Source organism: Phalacrocorax aristotelis, chromosome 8, assembly GCF_949628215.1.
Source record: "Phalacrocorax aristotelis chromosome 8, bGulAri2.1, whole genome shotgun sequence".
NCBI lineage: Eukaryota > Metazoa > Chordata > Aves > Suliformes > Phalacrocoracidae > Phalacrocorax > Phalacrocorax aristotelis.
In genome coordinates this window covers 39,756,230-39,780,681 of record NC_134283.1, presented here as the reverse complement: position 1 = coordinate 39,780,681, position 24,452 = coordinate 39,756,230, and the positions used below count along the sequence as shown (strand labels likewise).

At 54.7% G+C, this 24,452-nt stretch overlaps 2 protein-coding genes across 4 annotated transcripts in view; one reads left to right on the top strand and one right to left on the bottom strand.

The window, feature by feature from the left end:
* Positions 1 to 1,744: 1,744 nt before the first annotated feature.
* On the top strand, positions 1,745 to 16,605 carry SLC6A7 (solute carrier family 6 member 7). Its single transcript, XM_075102701.1, has 14 exons — positions 1,745 to 2,032; positions 7,972 to 8,152; positions 8,861 to 8,992; positions 9,559 to 9,793; positions 10,294 to 10,432; positions 10,738 to 10,872; positions 11,532 to 11,635; positions 12,211 to 12,335; positions 12,723 to 12,835; positions 12,918 to 13,049; positions 13,409 to 13,508; positions 13,853 to 13,953; positions 14,162 to 14,329; positions 15,304 to 16,605. The coding sequence occupies exons 1-14, from the start codon at positions 2,000 to 2,002 to the stop codon at positions 15,517 to 15,519; spliced, it is 1,914 nt and encodes a 637-aa protein (XP_074958802.1). The 5' UTR covers positions 1,745 to 1,999; the 3' UTR covers positions 15,520 to 16,605.
* A 4,038-nt stretch (positions 16,606 to 20,643) lies between these two features.
* Positions 20,644 to 24,452, bottom strand: part of CAMK2A (calcium/calmodulin dependent protein kinase II alpha) — a 34,830-nt gene continuing 31,021 nt past the window's right edge. For 2 of the 3 annotated variants that reach the window (XM_075102705.1, XM_075102704.1), the window contains 2 exons: positions 24,145 to 24,382; positions 20,644 to 23,933 (listed from right to left, as the gene is read on the bottom strand). In XM_075102705.1, coding sequence (XP_074958806.1) covers positions 24,150 to 24,382 — 233 coding nt within the window. In that variant the 3' untranslated portion in view covers positions 20,644 to 23,933; positions 24,145 to 24,149. The remainder of the gene's footprint in view (positions 23,934 to 24,144; positions 24,383 to 24,452) is intronic. The other variant, XM_075102703.1, reaches the window with a different exon arrangement.

Here is a 24,452-nt window from a genome sequence, read left to right as displayed (position 1 = left end):
AGAGCAGCACCAGCCAAACCAGAAAAGTGAGCTCCAGACACAGAACATCTCACCAGCAGCAGTATTAACAGGGACATTTCAAGGTAGTGGTAGCCCTGGATGTCTCTGCTGGTAAATAATGCCCTGGAGGCAAGAAGACAGGGGCTTCAAATCCACCCAGGGAAGACTGGGTGGTTTGTGCAGGGCTTGGTCCATGCTGGCAACGCAAGGCTGGGGCAGCTGTAGCAAGGTGGCACCAGCCTGTCCCCTCCTATGCTGTGGCAGTGGCCATGGCACACTTCCCTTTAAGTGAATCCCAAGGGAAAAAGCCAAAGGGGTGATTCAGATCACACAGGCATGAAAGGCAAAAAAAGCATCCCTGCCCCTAGCAGGAAGGGTTTGGCTAGGAAAGTGCCCTGGCTGCCAGCCTGTCCAGCTCTGGGCTCAGCATTCCCCACCAGCATCCCAGCAGAGGGAAAAGCAATGGATAAGTCCAAGGCAGATAAAACCTGGATCGGTGAATTCCCAAAGACTTTTTTTGGAGGAAGCTGTGAGTGTGTGAAAAACGATGTTTGTTGGATTATATAGTTTGCTCCTTCCTCCTTTCCCGCTGGGAAATCCAGGTAAATGTTAGCTCTGAAAGACCCACTGTACAAACACTGAGCCACTTCATCATGTGGGATTCTGCAGAAATGTGTCTGCTCAGACTCCCTTTCCTTTCAGGGAAAATTGTCAGAAGTGCTTGGAGGGCTGTAGGAGCATGACTGCCATTAGATGTCAGGGAGATTTGCTCTTACATCAGGCAGGCTGGGTCCTCTTGGTCCCAGCCCTGTCATTGTCCACCACATCCTCAGTGCTGCCTGCTCAGCCTTAAACCTGAGCAAAGCAGCTGAGGACAGGTCTGGTCCAGGTTGGAGTGCCATATGTCATTTGCAAGGAAAAGGAATGCACCTGCAATGGACTGGGCACTGCCCAGGGAGAAAGTGAAGGACAAGAGGATATTATCAAGGGAAAGAGGCATTACTATGGATCCTGAGGCACACAGCAGCTTTCCTGGTACTGCACTGGCCCTGGGGCATGAGTGGTTGTCCCTTCTTGCAGCCCTGCAGGGGACATTTCCCACCATGAAAGCTGGAGAAGAAGCCAAAGATCAGCACTCTGCCACACCATTAGGGATCTGATGGAGCATGACAGGGAAAAGCCCACATCTCCCTGGGATTCGGGGCTGTAGGATCCCACCGCTGACTCAACAGGGATGTCCGAACCCTGGAGAAGTGACCTGTGCATTGGGCACTGGGTCCATGATATACTGGACTTAGCTGCTCACCCTGGGGTCTGCCTGAGGATCGCTCTTGTCCCCAGCATGGCAAGATGCTCTGGTCCTACCCAAAGGGACCGAAGGCTGTTGAGCATCCCCCTCCCCTGGGCTGGGGACTGGGCTTGGGCAGCACAGAGGGAAGTCACTTCTGACCTGCTCAGGCTCCAGACATGTCCTGCCATTGGAAAATCATTTCAGAGCTGGACAGAAAGATGCTGGGAGCTTCCGGCATCTGCACTTGCACTGCTTCCACTGCTTCCTGGGGCACATTGGATCACCAGTGTGCCCAGTGGCAGGGTGTCTGCAAAGTCAGGTCCATCCCTATGGAGACCTGATGCATCTGTGGCATGAGTAAGGCAGCAGCAGTTCCTCCTCGCTGCCCCAGCGGGGGGCTGAGGTCCCAGACCCCCCTCCCCGGCAGGGGTGCGTTTGACAGACAGCCCTTCTCCAGCCTGCGAGAGCCGTCCCCTCCTCCCTCCCTGCTCAGCGCGCAGCCATCCTCAACTCCACGCAAACCTTTCCACCAGCCCCTCTCCCCCATTCCCCGTTCCTCCCTCCGCCCCGCCAGCCCAGCCGGCAGGAAAGTGGCACCCCTCCTTGCCTGTTATCGCTTCGCCCGCTCCCCCTTCTCCCTCCCTATTGCCGGAGGAAGCAAGAGGAAAAAGTGTCAGAGCAGGGAGCACGTAGCAACAGGATTCTGGGATGAAGAAGATTCGGCAGCAGCATCTCCGGGAGGTGAGAGCTGGGAAGAGGGGGTGCCCCCCAGGGCTGGGAGCTGGGGAATGGGGGCAAGGTGTGCCCATCGTTCTGCGAGCCCCTGCCCGGGGAGCCTCCGTGTGCAGCCGGCAGACTTTTCCTTGGCAGCGATCATGAACAGGGATAGTGTGATAGTGTGCGTGCACGGGGCTGAAGCGGGATCGTGGGGAGAGGAATGGGGGGCATAATGTAATGACTGCTCCTGACTCGCTGCAGTTAGCAGACCACAGAGGCCCTGAGCTGTGGGCAGATCTGCCTGCTGCCCGCTCCAGCTGGCTGGATGCTCTCTCCCATCCCTCCCCTGCAAGCAGGTGCTGCCGGTGATGATTCATGTTGTGTCTGGCCGGCAGCTGTGGGTGGGCACCCGGGGGCAGAGCTGGCTCCCCACAGCATGGCACCCCAGGGACGCTGCTCCCATCAGCCCTGGGGACTGCCCGGTCTTGGGGGGCGGTGAGGGGTTCCCCCCACGCCAGGATGAACACAGGGAGCTGGGCAGTGGCTTTCCCACCTGCAGCTAGGATACCCTCCTCCTCGATAGGATTTAAAGAGGTCTGGGTAGTGCAGGACCCTGAAATCCCCTAGTGCCCTTTGGCAGCTGGCAGAGCTAGAAATCCTTTATATGGCCTGCTGTAAACCCTCTTTAAGCCCAGCTTTCAGGCTTTTCTATCCCAGGCTGCCCTCCACTGCCACTTCACTTTTACCAGGGTATCTGTGTCCCTTGTCTCTCCCCATGTTGGGAACCTTCTTGTACCCATCCCACTGGCAGCCACAGCTCCCTCGTGGGGACACACTGCTGCTGCTGGTGGATCAGTCCTTCCCAGAGCATCCCAGGCAGTGACCCCGGGCTGTGAGCCCCTTCGGATCTGCCCGCTGCCAAACCATGCCCACTAACCAGAGGGCAGGGCAACTCCAACCTGTGCCAGCTTTCAGAGGAATGAAAACCCAGGAGAGTTTCATCTCTGCCAGGAAATTCCTAGGATATTGGGACATGATGTAAAAAAGCCAGCAGTGTCCTGGTGAAAGCCAGAAGCCCTCCGATGGTCCTGGCAGCCTCAGGGCTGCCTACCTTTCTCCGCTGTTGTTTGGAGGCATCATCTGGCTCTTCCCTCTCCTCCTCTTTCCTACAAATTGCTTTTTCAGATTACTTTGTGACTGCAAGATCCATTAAAAGTTGTCTTTGTCCCTTCCAAAGGCCTTTTGAGATACTTGAAAGAATTCCTCTGCTGCTGGTGATTCTGTTTAACATTTATTCAGGAATTCATTTAGTCCCACAGTGATCAGCTGGAATGAAAAGCAGATGTCTCCAAGTTATTTTCCCCATTGCCAGTGCTGCTCAGGACCCCGCTGTCCTTCATTACCCAAAAATATTCTTGCTGAGCTCCGGATGGGGAACCTGGTGCTCACAGCCACCTGGCACCTTGGGAACACCATGTCTGATGCTGGCATCGGGCTTGCCCTGAGGTGGTGGTGGCTGACGGAGGAGTTTGCATAGCCCCAGCTGCAGTGCCTGCACCGGGACCCCAACAACCTCCTCTCCCTCTCATTATGATCCACTTACCATCAGTGAGCCTGGAGTTTTAAGCCTTTTCGTGAGACATGTTTAAGACATATGGAAATCGCTCTCAAATAGAGATCTTTCTCAGGCTCTAAGGATTTCTGGTTGACTTTTGCATAATAGTATTTCCAGGAGAGCTGAGTGGATGTTTTGTATTTGTTTGCTTATTTATTTGGGGGGGGGGGTGGGGTGTTATTTGGGAGAAATGGGCTAAAGCCCACAGAGGACAGCGGTGGGGCCCAGGATTTGGGCTGCCCTTCCCCATACCTGGCCAGTCTGCCGAACAGCATCCTCCTGCACGAGCCACTGCCCTCCTCTGCCTGCCACAGACTGCTTCAAACCTTCCCGCTCCTTCCCCAGAGTTTTCAGATGAAAGGCCATAATTTGCAGCTGTACATGCTCCCTGTGCTCTGGACATCACTGTAATGAGTTTGCTTTAGACTTAGCAACCTCCAGCCCCCCAAACCCCCTGTGCTGGTTCCAGCATCGCTTGCTCCCTCTCCTGGCATGTGCTGGGGGAACCCGGGGTTAGCACAGCCCTTCAAGGGGCTCTTCCACAGCATAGAGAAGTTTTATTTACTTCACTTTCTAAGTGATATTATATTTGAATTAATTTTTAGGTTGTGGTGTTTTTTTTTTCCTCGAAGAGATTAACAGGCAATTCAAACTAATCCTAAGTGACTCACACCTTACAGACGCGCTGTGCTCGCACACGGCTCGGATCCGCAGGGAAGAAATCTGGCGTCAGGTGGCATTTCTCCCAGTCAAAGGCTGTGGTCCATGCACAAAACACTGACAAAATAACCCCACAATGCCCGTTTGAATAGAGACAAATTATGATGAAAAAGTAACTTTAATCTGGCTGTTCTTTCATGGATACAGGTGAGTTTTGCACTAGTTTAAGTAAATTGGTTTACAGAAAATAATTAGCATTGGGCGATTTCCTTATGGAAGCCAGCTCTTATGTTGGCAGAGACTAAGGTTCTTTTTCTTCTCAGTGACCTTTGCTTTGCTGACTTCTTTGGGAGCATCTTCTGGTGAATAATGCAAAGTGATGCCACATTCAAAGAGGACGTGGTTGCCAAGGGAGCTGTTAGTCCCCGTCTGTTTATAACCGCGAGATGGTTTGAAAGATGGCAGTTGATGGTGGAAAGCACTAGAGCAATATCATACCACTGAAGCACTTTGGCTGCTGCTGAAAAAGAAAAATCCTGTTACGACAAAGGCTGGAAGGCAGCATTAGTCCTAAAAAAAACAGGCTGGAATCGAGCCGGTGTGTGAGATTTCCAGCAGCCTGAAGTAGAGAGTTGTGCATCTCTCTGCTATTTAGGACAAAGATGGGCTGGAATCCTAAAATACTGCATTTTGCAATTCATTTTAAGTCAGGCAAATAGGCCAGGATTTCTGTGATTTCTATGGAAAGACTATGTTTTGGGGTATTTTGGGGCATCGCAGTCATGAAGCAAACTCTGTGTGTGTTTTCCAGCTGTAACCCCGGCCTGTGTCTCCCCAGCCTGCCCAATGGGGACCGCAATGTCACCATCCTTGGGGTCATCACCAAGACACGGGTGACAAACTGCATCCCATGGCCTTTGAAAAGTGTGACTGAGATGGGGACTGGCCCACATACAGTTTTGAAAAGATCCAGTTGGTTACTTCCTTTTCTTTTTGTTGCTTCTGTGTTCATTTCCATGCTACATCTGATGGATGGGCACCTGCATTTCATCAGATCATGCAGGTCCTCTTGCAGCTGTTTAGGATTCAGGCAGAGGTGCAGGAATTAGGCAAGATAATTTAATGATCCCCCAGCATCCCTGCTTGCTGTTTTTCTGTGATGCAAACCTGGAAAGCAAGAGCTCCCCAGGCAGTGTGATGGACTGGGAAGCCTTTTCTGGGGGGAAGACCAAACTGTTATGGTCCCAAAGCTCCTGTCCCTAGCTGGCCAGGGACCTTTGTGAATACAGGTTTTAGCAGCTGAAAATTCTGGGAGGGAGGTTGCAGAGCAGTCTGCCCATCACCTGCAAGCACAGGTAGCTGCTGGTCATGCCCGCTGTACACACTGGGTTAATTAGCAGGCATGGCCACGGTTTGGCAAAGCTGCTAAGCCAGAGAGCTGTGCTAAACCGCTGCAGGAGGGCTGCCAGGTAGCAACGGTTTTATAGCAATAGTATTATATACGGGTCACATTTTGACTTCTCAGCCTGTGTTTCTGAAGCTTTTCTTCTGGCCCTTGCCTTGTGATGGTGGCATCCAGCAGGGACGGGCTTTTAATGGTGGGGTTTAGTGTAATGCCTTTGTTCAGGCTGTGCATTTCAGGTTGGCTTTGGTAAGCGTTTGCCCTGGTTTGTCCTGTACTTTGAGGGTTTTGCACGCTGGGTGGGGACACGTTCGCCTCTGTGTTTGGTGCCTTCGGCTGGAGGACCAGGGTGCACCCTGTGAAGGGTGGGAGCGTGGGCCATCGCCATCAGCAACACGGCTTCTTGTCTCCATGGGAACCAGCAGCAGAAGCATCCTGCAGTCCGGCCAGAGAAGACGAGGAGGAGGATGAGGAAGAAAGGAAGAGAGGAGGTGGCTGCCACCTTCCCAGGGGCTGCAGCAGGTCAGCGCTGGGCTCTTCTTGCCAGCTGGCTCTGGCCTTCCTGCGGGATGGAGGTCTGCTGTGGGCTGTGAGCACATATGCTCACTGGTGGCCAGAGGACCCACACCTCGTTCTGGCTGATCCCTCCAAGTCCAGGTCCCTCTCCTTCAACCACATCCCATGGGCTTGTTCCTTACAACCCATGAACTCAGGAACACAGAGATGGCTGCTTTTTCCTTTTGAGAGTCCAGGAGGAAGGGAAGGCTCCTAAACAGGCTCCTTCTGCCCTGGTCCTGGTGCCCTGTCAGCAGGGACCCCAGCATCCTTCTGTCTCTGTGCCTCAATACCAGACAAAACTGATATGCCCCCAGCCAGGGGCACATCAGCTGTACAGGGACAGGATCCTTATCCCACCCCTTTTTGCTGCCCAGTCTTGCCAAGGGGATATCTGTGATGGGATCTCACCTGGCAGCTGCTAGACAAGGCTTTCAGCTTTGGTGACTGCCAGTGGGATGGGAGCTGGTGGGGATGCCCTCCCTGCTCTCCCAGGGTCAGGAGGTTAGGGAAGTTCTGATAGACCGAATAGCTCATTGCAGACCTGATGTGCACACACACACAGATGCCAAGGAGCCTTCTTGGTGCATCACCCCAATCTAAATGTATTGCAGGACTCGCACCTCCCTCTTGCAGAGCTGGGACACCTCCAGAGAGGAAGAGAATGGGTTAATCCCCTGCCTGCTGAAGAGCTGCTTGTGCCTCACTGATCCAGGGCAGACTAGGAAAGCTGGAAGGAGCTTGCTCAGCAGGGACCACCAGGAGCACGCCACTAAATCCCCACAGTGTAGGCTTTTGGCAGTTGGAAAAACATAAAAAACTCACAGTGTTTAATGGCAGCTGAGTGCCTGGCATGTCAGGGTCTGGGAGCATCGCACTCCCTGGCACTCTGGTAATGTTTCTTCCCCTGCAGGCCTCATGCCTAAGCTCTGCAGGAGATCAGGAAAGTTTATGGGCCCTTGAAAGGATTTCTTGGGGAACTGGGGTTGCATGATGGGCCCTGGCATCCCAGGGTGATCAAGGGCCATCTTGCCTTTCCCAGGGGAGCTCTGGCCATGTGGGATCATATTTTACAGAATCACAGGTTGGAAGGGACCTCAGAGATCATCTAGTCCAACTTTTCTAGAAAGAGCACAGTCTAGACAAGATGGCCCAGCACCCTGTCCAGCCAATCTTGTCCATTGTGTTGGAGCCAACCTCTTCCCTGGGGAGATTATTCCAACGGTGACTGTTCTCACTGTGAAAAATTTCCCTCTCGTGTCCAATCAGAATCTCCCCAAGAGCAACTTGTGTCCATCCCCCTTTGTCCTCTCCATGTGATGCCTTGTGAAAAGGGAGTCTCCGTCTTCTTTGTAGCTACCCCTTAAGTACTGGTACATGGTGATGAGATCCCCAATAAGCCTCCTTTTCTCAAGGCTGAACAAACCCAGCTCTCCCAGCCTATCCTTGTATGGCAGCTTCCCAGTCCTTTGATCATCTTGGTGGCCCTTCTCTGGACCCCTTCCAGCCTGTCCATATCTTCCCTTGCAGAGCAGGATGTTGGCTGGGGTGGTGCACAAAGAACTGCTGGGAGAGGGTATCATCAAGGGACAAGTGTCAATGCTGTGATTTGGGGTCACCAATTCACACTCGAGCTCTCAGCATTCCTTCCCTCTCTACTGTCTTTCATTCTTTGTTTTCATTCCTTCCCCACCCCTGGTTGCTCTCTCCCATCCCTGTCCTCTTGCTCAGCCGGTGACGCCAGAGCTCCTGGTGAGCCCCAGCAGCCAGGACGGGGACCTGGGCTCTGAGGGCCTAGAAGACAGAGGGAACTGGACAGGGCGGCTGGATTTCCTCCTCTCCTGCATCGGATACTGCGTGGGCCTCGGAAACGTCTGGAGGTTCCCCTACAGGGCTTACACCAATGGAGGAGGTACTTGGGCATCCTTTGGAGTGGCCATGACTCCCACTCACTGAGTTGGGCTGGTGGGATGTGTCTTTGAAGAGATGCCCCTTCCCCTTCTTGGGGCTGGGAAGTAGCATCTCTTGTTGTGGGGTGAAGCCTCCTCCTGCCCCTCATGCTTGCTGTAGGGTATTAGCCACCTGAACCCATGTGTGGAAGGGACTCACTGGTCCACCTCTGCACTCATGGCCTTGGAGACATCCCCAGATCCATGCTGAACTGAATACCACCTGAGCGTCCCCCTTGGTTTCCAATAGCTTCTTGGTCTGGTGTCCTCCAGCACTCAGTGGGGTCAGCAAATGCTTCCCAGGTACTGAAGGAGGAGAGCGAGCCTTTTGCAGTGCAAGATCCCGGTGTGATGGTGCAAAGTGACCAGCTTGTTCAACTACTCCCAGAGTAACTGCTTGTTGCATGCAATAACAATTGGAGAATTTCATGGTGTTTGCCAAAGATTCAAGGAGAAAAGACAGTCTGTGCAGAGGGAGAAAGCATGGCACTGGGTGAATCCCAGCACCTTCCTCCTGCACTAATGGTGAGCTGCTACCCCTTGCTGTCATCCAGATTTTGGTGTAGATCCCTCAGGGCCACAGATGTTGGATGAACTTTAGTGCTTATCATAGATGGGCTTTAGGTGTTTGCTCTGTGTTACTTTTAGGGTGTTTTTCTTGCTTCTTGCAGGAGCTTTCCTGGTTCCTTATTTCATCATGCTGGCCATCTGTGGGATCCCCATCTTCTTCATGGAGCTGTCACTTGGCCAGTTCTCCAGCCTGGGGCCACTCGCCGTCTGGAAGATAAGCCCTCTCTTTAAAGGTGCGTGAGTGAAGCCCAGAGCCTTTCTGGGATCTCTGGAAGAGCTGCTTGACGAGGACATGGACCAGCAGCATTGTCCCATGATCCTCAAAGCTCTTGTTAGAATCAAAGGTTAAATCCTGGGGGAATCCCGGCGGAGCAGGCTGGACTTCTGGGTTAGCTGTTTTAGTAGCTGTGAAAAATATATAAGATCTATCAGTCTTCATGATGTCATGATCACCTCTAGAAATTGTATGAAAATTATTAAGCCAGCTAGTTTACAAAATACAGCATCAAAGCTAAACAATAACTGTTAAAGACAAAGGTAGTTCAAAAAAAGTTCAAATCAATTACTTTTACTCTCTCAACATTAAGTTGGAGTAAAATCATCTGTATGATGCAATAGATCATCAACTCAGAGAAGGCATGTCCACAGGGTATAATGGCAATAAGAGGCTCCCCCCACCAGGTGAACCTCTGACTGGTTAAACATTTGGCTGCTGAGATCCAGTGTGTTGACCCTGGTTTTGGATGTGCTCCACTCCAGAGAGAAGGCTCACTCCTCCTTTACCCTCTCCTTCCTCCAGGCATTGGCATGGGCACGATCCTCATCGTCTCCCTGGTGGCCATTTACTACAATATGATCATTGCTTACGTTCTCTTCTACCTCTTTGCATCCCTCACAAGCGACTTGCCCTGGCAGCACTGCGGCAACTGGTGGAACACCGACCTGTGCCTGGACCACCACATCATCAAGGCGGGGAACACCACCTTCCCCATCAACATCACCAACACCGTCAGCCCCAGCGAGGAGTACTGGAGGTAAAGAGGTCAGCCTGACCTGGCTGTGAGGACATGGTTGGCATCCAACTGGGGAGAGCATGGGGATCCGATGAGGGGTGAAGGTCTGTGCTGCATATCTCATGGCATAGTGGGCGTTGTGGGTGTAGTGATGGACTCCTGGGGTCAGCTGTGGGTGATATCTCAGTTTAGCCTCTGGGTCATGTCTCTGGGATGTGGGAAGTGTCCATGATCTAGTCCTGCCTTGCTGGCCTGGAGATATGTTAGACTGAAGTACACCCCATGCCTGGACCAGCTGGGAATTTGCCCTCAAGCCACCAGGCATCCCCTCTGGGCCCTTTAATGTTTGGTGCAGAAATCGCATCAACGTCTCCCCTTCCCCGGCAAATAGCTGCCAGTGCCTTGCTGAGATTTTTGACAAGGTTATTTTTTGCAGCAGAGGCTTTGCTAGGTTCAGAGAGGGACTCTGGAAGATGGTGGGGGGTGCTTGTGGCTGCTCACCTGCAGTTCTTTTGCCCTAGCCGATATGTCCTGCACATCCAAGGGAGCTCTGGGATTGGGGATCCTGGGAGGATCCGCTGGAACTTGTGTCTGTGCCTGCTCCTTTCTTGGACTATTGTCTATCTGTGCATCCTAAAGGGAGTCAAATCCTCTGGAAAGGTAAGGGCTGGACAGTCTCTTTTGCGGGGATCTACAGCAATGCTCACCCGTGCCTGCGATTCTCTGGACATCTGGGAAAGTGAGACCCATAAACAGCACCAGCTGGACACAGGCCACTTCAGGGATGGCTTGCAAACCCAGACACCAGCAGGGCTGACACCACTTGCCCTGCTGCACCCCAAGACCCCAGCACTGCAGGGTGATGCCAGGCAATGCAGTGTCCCACCCTGGGGGCAGGGCTGGGGGGGAGCACTTTGTACTGTGCTCTCACTCCCAGCTCTCCAGCTGGCTCTGCTCTCCCGCAGGTCGTGTACTTCACTGCCACCTTCCCATACCTCATCCTGGTGATGCTGCTCATTCGTGGCGTCACCCTGGAGGGAGCCTGGAAGGGGATCCGGTTTTACCTCACACCCCAGTTTGATCACTTGCTGTCTTCCAAGGTGAGCATGACCTTGTACAACGTGTTCAAGACACAAAAATGAATATTCTTGTGTCATCTCTAGCACACAACAAAGGTGGTTCCCTTACTTGGGTGCCATTTCTGGCCACCCCCGATCCAAAATTGGGCAGCTCTTGGCAGCTCCCAGACCAACAGTATTTGCCTTTCAGCAACCTGTCCTTGCTCCACACCTTGTCTATACTGCTCTTCCCACCTGGCCCAGCTGCATGCCTGTGTTCCTGGCTGTCCATGCAGGGGATGGTATGCTCACCCTCTGCCCTGGGTACCAGGCCCATGGGCAAGATTAGCCCAGCCCCTGTGGCAGGCTGGGCGTTGGCGATGAGTGCCCATGGTGGATTTGGCTGTTCTGTTTTTCTTGGTTTTCGGAGCATGGAGTTTCCTTGGGTCAGCAGTGTTGGTAGCAGAGACCATTCAGTTTTACAAGGGCCTTTAATGCCATGCAGGGCTGGCTCTAAAACGCCCTCATCAGCCATTTCACTATCCAGCCGACCTACTATGAGTGGAGAGTGTGTTAGCAAGGAAAGGCTAAGACCCTGCAGGCTTTGCTTGCTTGGAGGGCTGGGGAAGATGTGCTGGGGGATCTTGCTCAGGGGGAGGCTTCCAAACCCCTGTTCTCCTCAGATCTGTTTCCTTCCCCAGGTGTGGATCGAGGCAGCCTTGCAGATTTTCTACTCCCTTGGGGTAGGCTTTGGGGGCCTCCTCACCTTTGCCTCATACAACACCTTCCATCAGAATATCTACAGGTGGGAGCCAGCTGCTGTCTCGTAAAAATTGTGGGTTGAGGGGAGCCATGAAAATCTCATCTGTTGGGTTCAAAGTCAGCAGAAGCACGTGGTGCAGCACACGGTGACCCAGCACTGCTCCTTGCCCAAGCACCTTACAGATACCTGGCAGCTTGCACAGGCTTGTGAGGGACAGCAGTATCTGTGGAAGATTCTCCTAAGCATCAAGACACGGTGCCTGGCTCAGAAGTTTTGGGCTCCAGGTGCTGAAGGCTGAGGATATTTGAGGCTAATTATGCATGTTCATCCTGTCCCCAGTATCCATCGTAGGTCACCAGCAGAGAGTCTGGCTGTTGGACATTTGGGCTGATCCCCTCTACTGGGGAAAAAGAAGCTTGGGAAGAACCCCACAAGATGACCCGTGTCATTAGATATACACTCCTCTTTACCCTGGAAAGCACATGGCAAGAGAGGCCCTGGAGGAGAATCACACTGGGTCACCTTCCTGTGGCACCTGGGGCTCACAATGCCACTGTGCGCTGGTGTCGGGTGGGAAGGAGTGGGCATGTTCAGAGCATCTTATTTCTCCTCTGCAGGGACACGTTCATAGTGACCCTGGGCAATGCCATCACCAGCATCCTGGCAGGGTTTGCCATCTTCTCCGTTTTGGGATACATGTCCCAGGAGCTTGGGGTCCCTGTTAACCAGGTGGCAAAAGCAGGTGAGGCCAAATGAAGACCGTTTCTACTTCATCCTCTGCTTGGGTGCACTGAGGAGCATCCCTTCCAGGATGGAAGGCATCCGAGGGTGTCAGCGTGAGGGCTGGAGCTGTATGCTCAGCTGGCCAGGGGGAGGGAAGAGGGGAGACCAATTCCTGCTGTGCAAACCTTGAGCAGCACCAAGTGATGTCTAATAAAGGCCTGAGAAAGGAGTAGGCTGGTTCTCCTGCACCTCTCCACCCACTGCTGCAGGAACCCTTCTGCCCATCTTGCAAGAGTGCCAGCAGGTCCCTGCCATGGTGCTGCTCTTCTGGGCTCTCCTCTCCTCCATCCCCCCGTGCCCAGCGCTGTCACACCCTTTTCACCCTGCTGTCCTTTGCCTCCCCCAGGTCCTGGCCTGGCTTTTGTGGTGTACCCCCAGGCCATGACAATGCTCCCCCTTTCTCCATTCTGGTCTTTCCTGTTCTTCTTCATGCTGTTAACCTTGGGCCTGGACAGCCAGGTAAGGACGGAGCCCAGCAAGCCAGCCACGGTGCCCAGGCAGCCCGGGGGGCTCAGGGGACCCTCTTCTCCTTTGTGTGCAGTTTGCCTTTATGGAGACCATTGTTACGGCAGTGACAGATGAATTTCCCTACTACCTGCGGCCAAAAAAAGCTTTTTTCTCAGCTGTCATCTGCATTGCTCTCTTCCTGATGGGGCTCATCCTCACAACAGAGGTAAGGGTGTGGGGCTGGATATGTCATGGGGACCAGCTGGGGCCTCATTTTAGGAAGACCTTAGGGCAGGGGCTCAGTTTGCAGACACATGTATTCACATCAGTTAAGAAGGGGGGAGACAGTCGATGAGTCCGGGCTTCCTGAGGATGTGAGGTCCAAGGGGAATGACACAGTGTTACTCCTGTTGTTGCATCAACCCCAGGAGGAGAGTGATGTCCCCTGAGGGTGTCTGACTGCTGTCTTCCCCAGTGCCCCCAAAGGGGCTAAGGGGATGTGTCCCCAAAAGTGGGAGGACATGGGTGAGTGTTTATCGGGATGTTGGTCCTGGGGATGCTGGCCTCTGTGCTTTGCCTCCACAGGGTGGGATGTACTGGCTGGTCCTACTGGATGACTACAGCGCTGGCTTTGGTCTCATGGTGGTGGTGATCACTACCTGCCTCGTGGTGACACGTGTCTATGGTAAGGGGGTCTGTCCCCACGGGGGCACAGGGAGGAGTGGGCTGTCTGTATGAAGAGAGGGATTTAGAGGGAGCAGTAGTGGAGCCAGCAGCTTCCCAATGGAGCATGAAACACCTCTTGGCCATCACTGGATTAACCTCTCCAGAGATACTTGGGGTGCTGATCCTGGTCCCTCTGACAGCACCAGCTGGGCCCCTCTTCCTGCATCTCCCAGCTGGGATGGCAGACACTGCTTTGCTGTAAAGAATGCAAACTTTTGGTCAGTGCAGGGCAACCTTATACAGGCACCTGACTCTGGGGGAGGGATCAGGGCTTCTGAGTCCATCTCCGTCTCCCTCCTCCAGGCATGAAGAGGTTCTGCCGAGATATTCACATGATGCTGGGCTTCAAACCAGGGCCATACTTCAGAGCCTGCTGGATGGTCCTGTCCCCAGCAACAATGATGGTAATTGCTCAGCTTGAGGTGCTGGATGGTGCTGGAGAGCTGCAGTGGTGCCAGCATCCCTCGATGCCCTCCCCTTGTGAGACATCACTCTGCTGGTGTCTCCTACCCCAGGGACCATTCAGGTTCTGCTGTGAGGTCTCCAGGCCTTTTGTGAGCATGAGATCTTCAGAGAGCTCTGGGCTGACCTCACTTTCCTACCATCCTGCAGGCTCTGCTGGTGTACAACATCATCAAGTACCAGCCCTCTGAGTATGGCAGCTACCGCTTCCCTGCCTGGGCTGAGGTCTTGGGCATCCTCATGGGAGTCCTCTCCTGCCTGATGATTCCCCTGGGCATGGTGGTGGCTGTGCTCCAAGAAGAAGGGACGCTGTGGGAGGTAGGGGGTGTTGGGGCCTGGCATTGCTGGGGAACAACCCAGAAACGTGCAGGGGTGACCACAAGCTGCTGCTGAGCCTGTATCCTCCCACAATTTCTGCATCTTCTCTCCTGGAGATGTGTGCCCTCATCCCTCCTTGCTGCCCATAGGGTGAGAGAGCAGTGCATCCCAGGGCATTTCCAGCAGTGTCTGCTCCTGCAATGCCAGGCAGGCGCTGAGTCATGCTGCTTCCCAAGGGGCGGCCCTGTGCACATCCCCCCTCCAAAACAAGCCTGCTATGCCTTGCCCTGTGGGGAAGTACATTGCATGGGGCAGACATGGGCACGAGGAACTTTGCACCCATTTTGCAGAGCATGATAGAGCAAGGAAGGCAGCTGCTGGACCATGCAGGCAGCACAAGTGGGACCCCTCCACTGAAAGATTGTGCCTAGGAGCAGGTTATGGAGCTGCTGGTTGCTCACAGTCTTCCCAGCCCCGGCTGGGCTTTGCTGCTCTCCCCAGGCTGTCAAAAGCAGAGGCAGCAGGGCTTGCTGCCCTCCCCAGGCAGCAACTCACCGGCTGGAGCACTTATTGCCTGCAACCTGGCTTGGCACAGCCATGGGCATAGTGGCATGGCCAGGAACCACTTTGGCTGAGGCTAACCCCTTACCTGGGTGACTCTAACACCAAACCACAGGGTCACAGCCCTACAACAGCCCCTACCTCCTGCAAGCGCTCACCACCAGCACCCATAGACTGTAATACCTCCCCAGACCACAGCAGGGAACTTATACAGAACTACCTTCTCAGAAAGTTTCAGGACAAGCTTTTGGCCCCATCCCATCCTCATCGGGGGCTCTTCCAGTCCCTCAGGGCTGGCAGAGCACACTGCCCCTGAGAAGGGGTAGGCGAGCTGCTGGGTGGGGGTGCTAGATGGGGAGGGGACGGGATACTGGTGCAGAGTGCCCATGCTCCCTCCACCTGTCTCTTTGCAGCGAGTCCAGCAAGCCAGCCGGCCCACCATGGACTGGGGCCCATCGTTGGAGGAGAACCGGACTGGCATGTATGTGACAAGCCTGGCCGGCAGCCAGTCCCCCAAGCCGCTGATGGTCCACATGCGGAAATACGGGGGCATCACCAGCTATGAGAACACGGCCATTGAGGTGGACCGGGAGATGGAGGAGGAGGAGGAGGAGGAGTCCATGATGTGAGGGGACCCAGCACCCTGTGGGCTGGAGGGGGCTCCCCCCTCCAATTTGCACAGGTTGCACTGCGGCACTTCAGGACGGTTCGTGGGGGTCTTTTGGGGAGCAGTAGAGAGCTGCTGACCCTGCCGGCCTCCTCACCACTGCCCTGGTCCTGCCAGGAAGGAGCTGCTGCCCGCCCCAGTGCCCCTGAAGTGTTTCTGTTCAGTATAGCAAGCTGTGTGATGAGTCTGTGCATTCATGTGGTGGTGTCTGGTTCAAGCATCCGGGCTGCCCCACTCTCACCCTCGGCCCCAGACCTGCCCTCCCCGTGCAGGGATGCTTGGGCTGCAGGGATGCTCAGGCTGCAGGGATGCTCAGGCTGCAGGAGCTGGGGAGGAGGAAGAGGTTCTCTGGGTTGGACTGTTCTCTGCTCATGTGTATTTAACTCCAATAACCTACAAACACGTGCAAGAAAGGATTGTAATATCCTCCGTGTCCTGAGGACAGTGTGTGCTCTGTTCACATGGAGATACTCCAGCAAAACCAGCACAAATCAATGTCCTGCTAAAGAAATCTGACCTAATAAATGAGCAGTTAAAAACAATTCGAAGGGGGGGGGGGGGGAGCTTTATAAATAAACTAGCTTGGGCCTTTCCAAGCCTGTAGATCCCACAGGGACCTCAGTGGGTCAGGGCAGCTCTTCCCCATGGTGCCTGGCAGGGCTGGGGTGAGCTGAAGGGAAGAGGCTGGGTGACCTGTTGCCCATGTGTGCAAGAGGTCAGGGACAGGTGTCAGCTGGACCCAGTGCCAAAGGAGGACCCATGCCCATCCCCGAGGGGGATATGATGGCTGCCCCTAGCCCGGGTGCTGCTTTTCCCAGGGAAAGGTGAAGGGCTGGGTTTCAGTCCCTGTGTGTGATTTTGGGGTAGCTCAGCCTGGGGCCCATATCCCAGAGACTCCATCTCCTGCTGACACCACTGGCCTGGGGGTGCTGATGAGCTCCTGGATAGGGCTGTTTGGACATGATGCTGCCAGTCCCCGTCACTCCGGTGTCGTGTGCACCTTGTCCCATGTACTGTTGGCTCAACATTAAAAAGCAGTGTGTGACACAGCCTCCACGTGGGTTATTTGGGGGGTCCTCAGCATGCATGAAGGGCACACCTAGGAGGGCTTCCAGGGATGGGGATCACAGCCCTCCTGGACTTTGTCCTGCTAAATTCTCTCCTGGTCAGGTAAAAGCCAAAAACCTAGGATAAACAGAAAAAATAGGGTTTATGTCTGTATTATGCATGTGGCTCCAGTGCACTGGGCTATTAACCCCATGGGCCATGCAGCCCTGAGTCCAGCACCATGGGCTGAGCTTCCAGGGTGAATCCTGGCACAAGGCTGCTGTTTTCCTTGGCGATACTCCTCTATGGTGGAGGACATTTAATTATTGCCTTTGCTCCTCCAAGAGTGTAGGTCCAGCTCTGACACCTTCTCCTCCTGCCCGCCCTGCTCCCCATGCCTGGGGATGCTGAGCTCCCTCCCCGGCTGGCTCTGCCTTCCCAGCTGGCTCTGCCCTTCCTTTTCCCTGCAGGACCACTGATGGCTTTCCATGTCCTCCTCACCACACCCCATCGTGGCTGCAGCTCGTGGCGACGATGGTGGTCCCCCAGCCCCAGCTTCTCCAGGCGTGTGGGGCTCTGGCAGCACGACCACGCTGCAAAGCACCTTTGGCTGCTAGCCCCTGGGTTAATCATTAGAGGCCAGCCATAAAAGTGTCGCTGATGGAAAGTTCAGGCTGTGGCTGCTGGGGAGCAGGGAGGGCCTGCCATAAACATTTATGGCCCCAATGAATCCCTCGCTCTAACCTTGACACTATTTACCGAGCAGGAGGCCTCGGGAGGTCATGGTGTTGCCCAGCCATCGCTGTGGGTGCTGGCCGGGGACCCCGGGCTGGGCTGGCCCCGAAAGGGACACACACGGGGGTCCGCATGGTGTGATGGAGTGGGTGACAACTCGGACATTTCAGATTGTGGCTGCCAACTGCAATGTGACAGAGTAACTAGGAGAGCCTGATGCCTTCCCACAGCACAGAGATGGAGGTGCCTTAGGCTGATGAAGCTGGTCTGGTCTCTGCATGGCTCTGACCTTTTCCTACCCACATGGGGTCCTGCCACATTCCCCAAATCCTTCCTGTAATGCCGGGATCCTCTGGGCTCTCCCTTGGCAGGTGCTGTCAATCAGTGTTGTGTTGCAGAGCGATGGGAAGGACAGAGCAGAGACTACACCGGGGATGTGGTGGGGAGCAAAGCTGAGAGCAGTGAGGGGAAACCAAGAGCAAAAGGTGCCGGGGCAGTGGGGCAGCCGGAGGACGCGTCCCCTGGGCCACGTGTGGCTGCGCACGGGGAGGCGTGGGACTCATTCGTGGCAGCACACCCTGCTCCCGGGACTGGCGGTGCATCCGTACCCTGCACCACAATGTGGTTTGGGGTCCGATGCCATCCTCCCCACGACCCCGGAGACGGGCACCCCCTCCACCTCTGCCGCTTTGGCCTCCCAGCGTGTCCCACTGCTCTGCCAGGGCTTTCTCCCAGGGTTTTTGCAAGAACCTTCGGCACGGCCGGAGCTGCCATGGGGTGGGCAGGGGGTGGCCGGGGGTCAGGGGCAGTCGGAGGGTGCCGGGGGTCTCTGCCTCTCGCCGTGCCTGCCCCGGGCTGGGGAAGGGGGGGAGGGGGGCAGCGGCGGCAGGAGCGGTCTGGTGCTGACACCTGCTGGGGCCGCGGCACATGGCAGGGCCGAGGGGGGCACCCCCGGGTCCCCTGCGAGGGACTGTCGCAGCCCGTCCACAGCACACACCACCCCCCGAGGGTACCAGCCTGCCTGCACGGGCAAAGCCCAGCAGCTGCCCTTGGGAGCCCCCCCGACCCATCCTGGGCTGGAGTTTCTGTTCCCTGCACCCTGCAGAACCAGCTCCCTCCCAAAACTCTTCTTGCTGCCCAGTGGGCAAGGGAGTCAGTTCGGCCCCCACCTCCCAGCCAGCTCCTGGCAGCTCATGGGGTCTTCCAGGCACCGGCAGCCCCCCGAGCCCTGCCCCTGGGAAAAGGGCTGGGTTGGGGTAAGCCAGGTCTGGGGTGACATCAAGCTCTCCTAAAGCCCCGGGGATGCTGGTAGCCAGGGGCAGGCAGCACCCAGGATACCAGCATCCTCCAGGCAGGAGGAAAACCCTGCTGCCTGCAGCTACTGCCCAAGGCTTGATCCCGGCCTTGATGCTTTCGAGGACAGGAGCACGGTGACAGAGAGACAAGGCCTTGGCCAAGGCAGCGGCAGATGGTCTGAGTCACTGCAGTGACGGAGAATCATCCGTTTCCATGCTCAGAAGTTGGTAGCTATTTATTGCACTTGAACACCAAGAATAAAACTGACACTCGCCCTCCCTCCCGCACCCACCCCACGCCCAGTCCCCCCACCGCCCTCCCCAAATAGAGCATCCGATTTGAGCAGTGATCATTCTGTTCACAGCCACAGGTTCCAAAAAAACAAAGGAAAAGGAAACAAAACCAATCCTCCCCTCCCATCAAGCTCCCGCTGAATCCATCACGGTCACACTGCTCAACAGTTCGAGTGCACTTACAAAAAGATAAGAGAAAGGCTTCAGCTGCAACCGTACAGATTGACAGACATGAGGGGACAGGCAGCTACCTCTCCCTGGGGCCTGATTTTTTTGTCATGTGACAAAGCTTGGTATATTCTTAATTATAGTATATTTTTTGCAATCATCTTAAATAAATATTTCCATAGAGATTTCCTGTATGTATATATATTTTTATATATATAATATATGAGAGAGATTTTTTTTTCTTAAACCACTGTTAACGTATTTTCCCTGCTTGTCCAAAAAATGTTACAAAAGCCCTAAAATTGTGCAACAGTTAGAAAAAAGGGACAACAATCCAAAGAAGGAAGGAGCCGCTCGATATAGCCCCCTCTACCATCCCGTCTCCCACTCCATGTGGACCTGCGGGTGGGAAGGCCTTTCAGCTGAGGGGCAGGGAGCCGGTGGGTGGCCTTTTGGGGACGGATGGCAGAGGCCCCACCAGCCCCTCCTCTGATGTTCTCACAGCCTGTTCACATCCAGGTTTCCCTGTCTGGTATGGATGAGCTGGGACCTGCACCTTTGGAAATGGGTAATGGCGAGGTGTCTACTTTGCTATCAGTCAGGAGGATGGTGGTTGCATCAAGAGAGTGGTGTACACCATGAGACATGTCCTGTGGTGGAGAAGAAGGACTAGGTCAGCTCCTGGGATGATCAGAGGAGATGATTATGGGATCTTCCGCTGACAGATACCTCTTGGTCCATGGGGATATGTGGCACTGCTGTTTGCTAGTCCTCCCCAGAGATCCTGACATGGACTGCAGAGCAGACCATGAGCTCAAAGTCAGGGCAGATGGCTGCTGCTGCCTGCTCCAACCTCTGGGGCTCCATGGGGACATCAGCTCATGGAGGTCAGAGGAGGGTTCGGTATCTGGCAGATGGGGCATTTACTCGGTGGGGAAAGACAGCTCTCCTGGCTGTGCCTGGCTGGGGTAAGGAGGGGAGTGCCTGCTCCTCCAGCAAAGAGCAGAGCCCCAGGAGTGGCCTCTTCTTCTTCCAGAGTGGCTGCACCAGCAAGACCTGAGAAATGATGATGTTGCAGCTGGACCTGGACCCTGGCAGCCAGGAAGGGAAAACAGGTGATTCCCAAGCCCACCTGCAGAGCTGGGAGCTTGGGACCACCCGCAGCAAGTGCTTCCATTCAGATATCCCCCGTGGTCTGCAAGAGGTGGAAGAGATGATCAGTTTTGGAGGACTTCTGAGTTTGGTTTGACCCGGATGGCCAGGCAACCAGGAGGGTTGGGCTGTGTCTATACCAGGAAAGGAACTGTGCCACAAGCCTGATGGGGACAGGAGGACCATGGTGGTGAACTCCATCCCAACAAGGTAGCCTTGTCCATATTGCTTGTTGGGAGCATGCCCTGGACCATGTCATTCCCAGAACCACGGTAGGATTGTTGGGGCGATGCCAGTTCGTATGTGTGAGGGATGGTGCCATCAGCTTAAAAGTACAGATGTAAGGGCAGTGTCCCTGGCTCTGTAAGTCAAAGAAGGATGGTGGCAGTCGGTGGTTTGGTTTTTGTGTTTTTTTTTTAGTTTTCCTGCAGATTTAGGAGAAAACAGGAAATGTGAAGGAAGACAGAGACAGAAGCTGTTCACCATGGCTGCTAAAAGAAAGGATGGTGGTTTATCAGTGCTTGCTCAGAGATGCTCTGGGGATATATCAGGAACCTGCTCTGAAGAAGCAGGGTGAGGTGGGGAAGAGAAACCAGGCAGAACAGACCCCTAAAGTGCAGGTGCTTAATGCTGCCAACGTGGGCAGGTTGGGAAGTTGGGTCTTCCTTGGTCAGACTTCAGCTTGACTGGAAGACTAGAAAGGAGTTGAAACCCCAGACTCTGCTTCCCTTGGAAAGGATCGGGAGCATTTTGGGTGTTGCAAGGACATCCAGCTGCCTCCAGAGGAACCTGTCCCTGGAGAGATGACAGTAGGGAAGCCTCGAAGAGGAGAAACCACCTCCAAGAAGACAGCTCAAAGCCTCTCTGGAAACTAAGATGTTCCTCCCTAGCAGGGACTGCCCAAAGTGGACTCTCAGTGAAAAGAGATTGCATCTACCCCAGCATCTCATCTGTCATCCCTGGGAAACCCCACCACACACCCTGTCCTAGACCCTTCTCCAAAAGAAGCTGCTGGAGCAGCTTCACCCTCATAGCCCACCTGAGGTCCACAGCTATCGGCAGCTCCAAAACCAGGCTGAAATCACATCTGCACTACAGCCCCCATGCAGAGCTGTGCTGTGACCTCCTCCATCCTCATCCATCTCATACCGATCCCCAAAAATACTCCTAACACCCAGAGAACCTGTGCATCAGGTTCACCAGGGCTGGCTTCAGAGCCAGTTCTGGAGAGGGAGAGAGAGAACTGTGAAAGAGCTGAGTCCTTCCTTTAAAAATGAAAATAACTTCAGCACTATGCGACTACAGGAAGAAAAACAGATCTGTAAAAACAACCAAACTCTATCTTAAAAACTAATCTTCTCCCTCCATGGATTTCCCTACTTTGAGGCCACCTCTTGCAATTGAACACAGCTCCACGGTCAAACAGCACAGGTCGACCAAGGGCACAGGGACACACATTTGCACCCATGGAGAACCTGTCTGATTTGCCCTCAGAAAGGCATCATCTCCTACACACATTGCCAGCAAGGAACTATCGCGCTGCCAGCACAGCGGGACACACCGAAACACCTCTCAGGGCCTGTTCATGCCCCAACAGTTTGGATTTCTACCCCTCCATCCAGTAGGAAAATATTTTTGCAGTCTGCAAGGATGTGGCTGCGTTTCACACAGCAGCCATCCCTGCCTCGACAGAGAGCAAAGCATTCAAAACCACAGAAAAGGCAAAATACACGCTCAGAATTTACATGGAGAAAACATTTCCTTTTTTTTCTTTTTTTTTTTTTTATGTCCAAAACAAGCGGGTTTTTGTTCATTTCTTTGTTTTTCAACACACGCACCGTCTAGAAAGTTAAACGCCATGCAGATGAAGAGAGTGCAGCTAGAAAGTCCCCCAGGGCAGCAGCGCTGCAGGAGTCTCACGTCAATGAGCAAAGAGGTTCCAGTCAGAAAAAGAACCACGGAAGGAAGAATTGCCAGAAAAATACCCATCCTTGGACCTCTACCTGACTGCAAAGAGGCGAGACCAAAATTCCCCTTCCCAGCCATGTCTTCTGTCCTGAAAGCCACATCCTGGTGGCTCCCCAAGAGCCACCGCCTGGGTTTGTCCTGCAGAAAGACCCGTGGCATGCGGGAAGGTGCCCTGGCGAGTGGGGTGCCCCTGGAGATGGGTGCCCCGGGGAGGTGAGTGCCTTCGCCTGCCCAGTGCTGCGGGACAGGATGGGACAAGCCGCCGTGGCGCAAGATGGGAGCTGGCAGCCGTGGGACCCCTGGTAGAAGCATCATGGTGTCGCAACCCCTCTCCAAATGTAAACGCAACGAAAAACAGCAATCCCCCAAAATCCCCCCACCCTCCCTGCCCTAAACAGTTGCATGTTTCTAGTTATTACATAAAGATCCATTTCAGCAAATACTCAAAATCAAGTTACGAAATACACAGTAGGTTGTTTTCTTTTCCCTATAAAAAGGCATGCGCTCAAAGTAGAAGACAGCTAAAGGCTTGTTTGTTTTCTTCGAAGCATGATCAGATTCTGCAGAGTTTTGTTACTTTATAAAGCTTGCATTCCTCGTCGTCGCTGGAAAGAGTCGTGTGGGCGATGGAGGTTTGTGCCCCGAATCGGTGGCCAGCTCGGCTGCCCCCATCCCAGCCTGGGAGCCGGGCGTGGGGGAACGCCGGGTGCTGCATGCAAGGGGCAGGGGTGGGTGCCCGGCAGGGCTGGGTGCTGGAGTAAAGGACCCAGGCTGGGTGGTGGGTGGGGAGGAGGGTGCAGGAGCAATGCTACCGCCATGGCATGGCTGGGAGAGCCCCGGCTCCTGGCTGTGCCGACACAGTGCTGGGAAGCAGTCATCTTTCTCCTCCTCTCTTCTCCCAGCTTCACCGGTCCCTGCTCCGAAGGGAGAAGGGAGGAAGGAGGGAGAGGATCCCTCTCAGCATGCCAGCCACCCAGAGCCAGGGCACAAACCCACTTGCTTTCCTGGGAAGGAGCCAGCCTACACTCCTGGGAAGGGAATATAAACAGATAGCCTTTACTCACCCATCCAAACACTGCCCTCCTTGCCTGGGGGCACATGGAATATGGACTTTGCAACGGGTTTAAACCACAGTTCCCTGGCCAAGGCTGCCAGGAAGCGGGAGCTCAGGTCAAGAGCAGGCAGGAGCCACGGCGGCAGATGAGGACCTCAATAGCAGCAAAGCAAAATCCACCAGCGTGCAGAGAGGGTGCAGCACAGACGGCTTAAAACTGCCCCCCTGCCCTCCTCTTCCTCAGGGGTCTCTCAGCAGAGGAGGGATGGAGGCGGATGACCAGTCCGAGCTCAATTTAGGAGATGTGCTGGGTGGTGGGGGGGTCCCAGCAACTCCATACAGCCGAGGAGGGAGGCATTTACCCCGGCACACATCATCTCACTGGCCAGATGCTCGGGTTTAGGTTCATGGTTTCTCTTTTCTTGGTTCATGCAGAGGAAGGGGGCCCAGTGCCACGGCCCTGGCAGGGTGGGGGATTAGATGGGATGCTTGCGTGGCACCAGCAGGGCCATTGCATGTGTGCGGTGAGAAGCGAGGGGTTAATCCAGCAGGAACCAAGCAGCAGAGCCAACAGCCAAAGTCCCGTAGATGAAGATGTCAGAGGAGGTCTCCCCTTGGTAGTCAGTCAGTGACAAACCCCACACGGGCAGGACCGCGCTTCAGCTGCAAAACACAAACCAGGCAGAGCAGGAATTTGCTTCGACCATCCCTTCGGCAGAGCATCCCTCTCCCCACGGCCACCTTACTGCCATCAGCCATCTCCTCCCCACCACAGATACTCAGGGCAGGATCCCACCCACTTTGCAGCCTCAACGCCACAAGGAGCCGACACCATCCCCTCCATGCCCCCCTCGTCCCATCCCCGGAGCCTCACAGGGCTTACTGCGGTAGGACAGAGGGTGCGCCGGATCTGTGGAAGTGGACGATTTGCCATTTGCCATCCCGGCGGTGCCAGATACGGGTCTCCTCAGACTGGGCGGTGCGGGGGATCCCTCCCGCGTCCACATACTGTGTGATGCGGATGTAGGCGATGCAGGCAGACTCATCTCCCATCAGGTGGATGTGGGGATTCAGGATCGTCGTGTGCACGGGCTTGCTGTTCCGGGACCACACTGGAGAGGGGACAAGTACAGGCAGCTTTAAGCAGGGGAATGAGTTTGGGTGGCTCTTGCCCAGTACGGC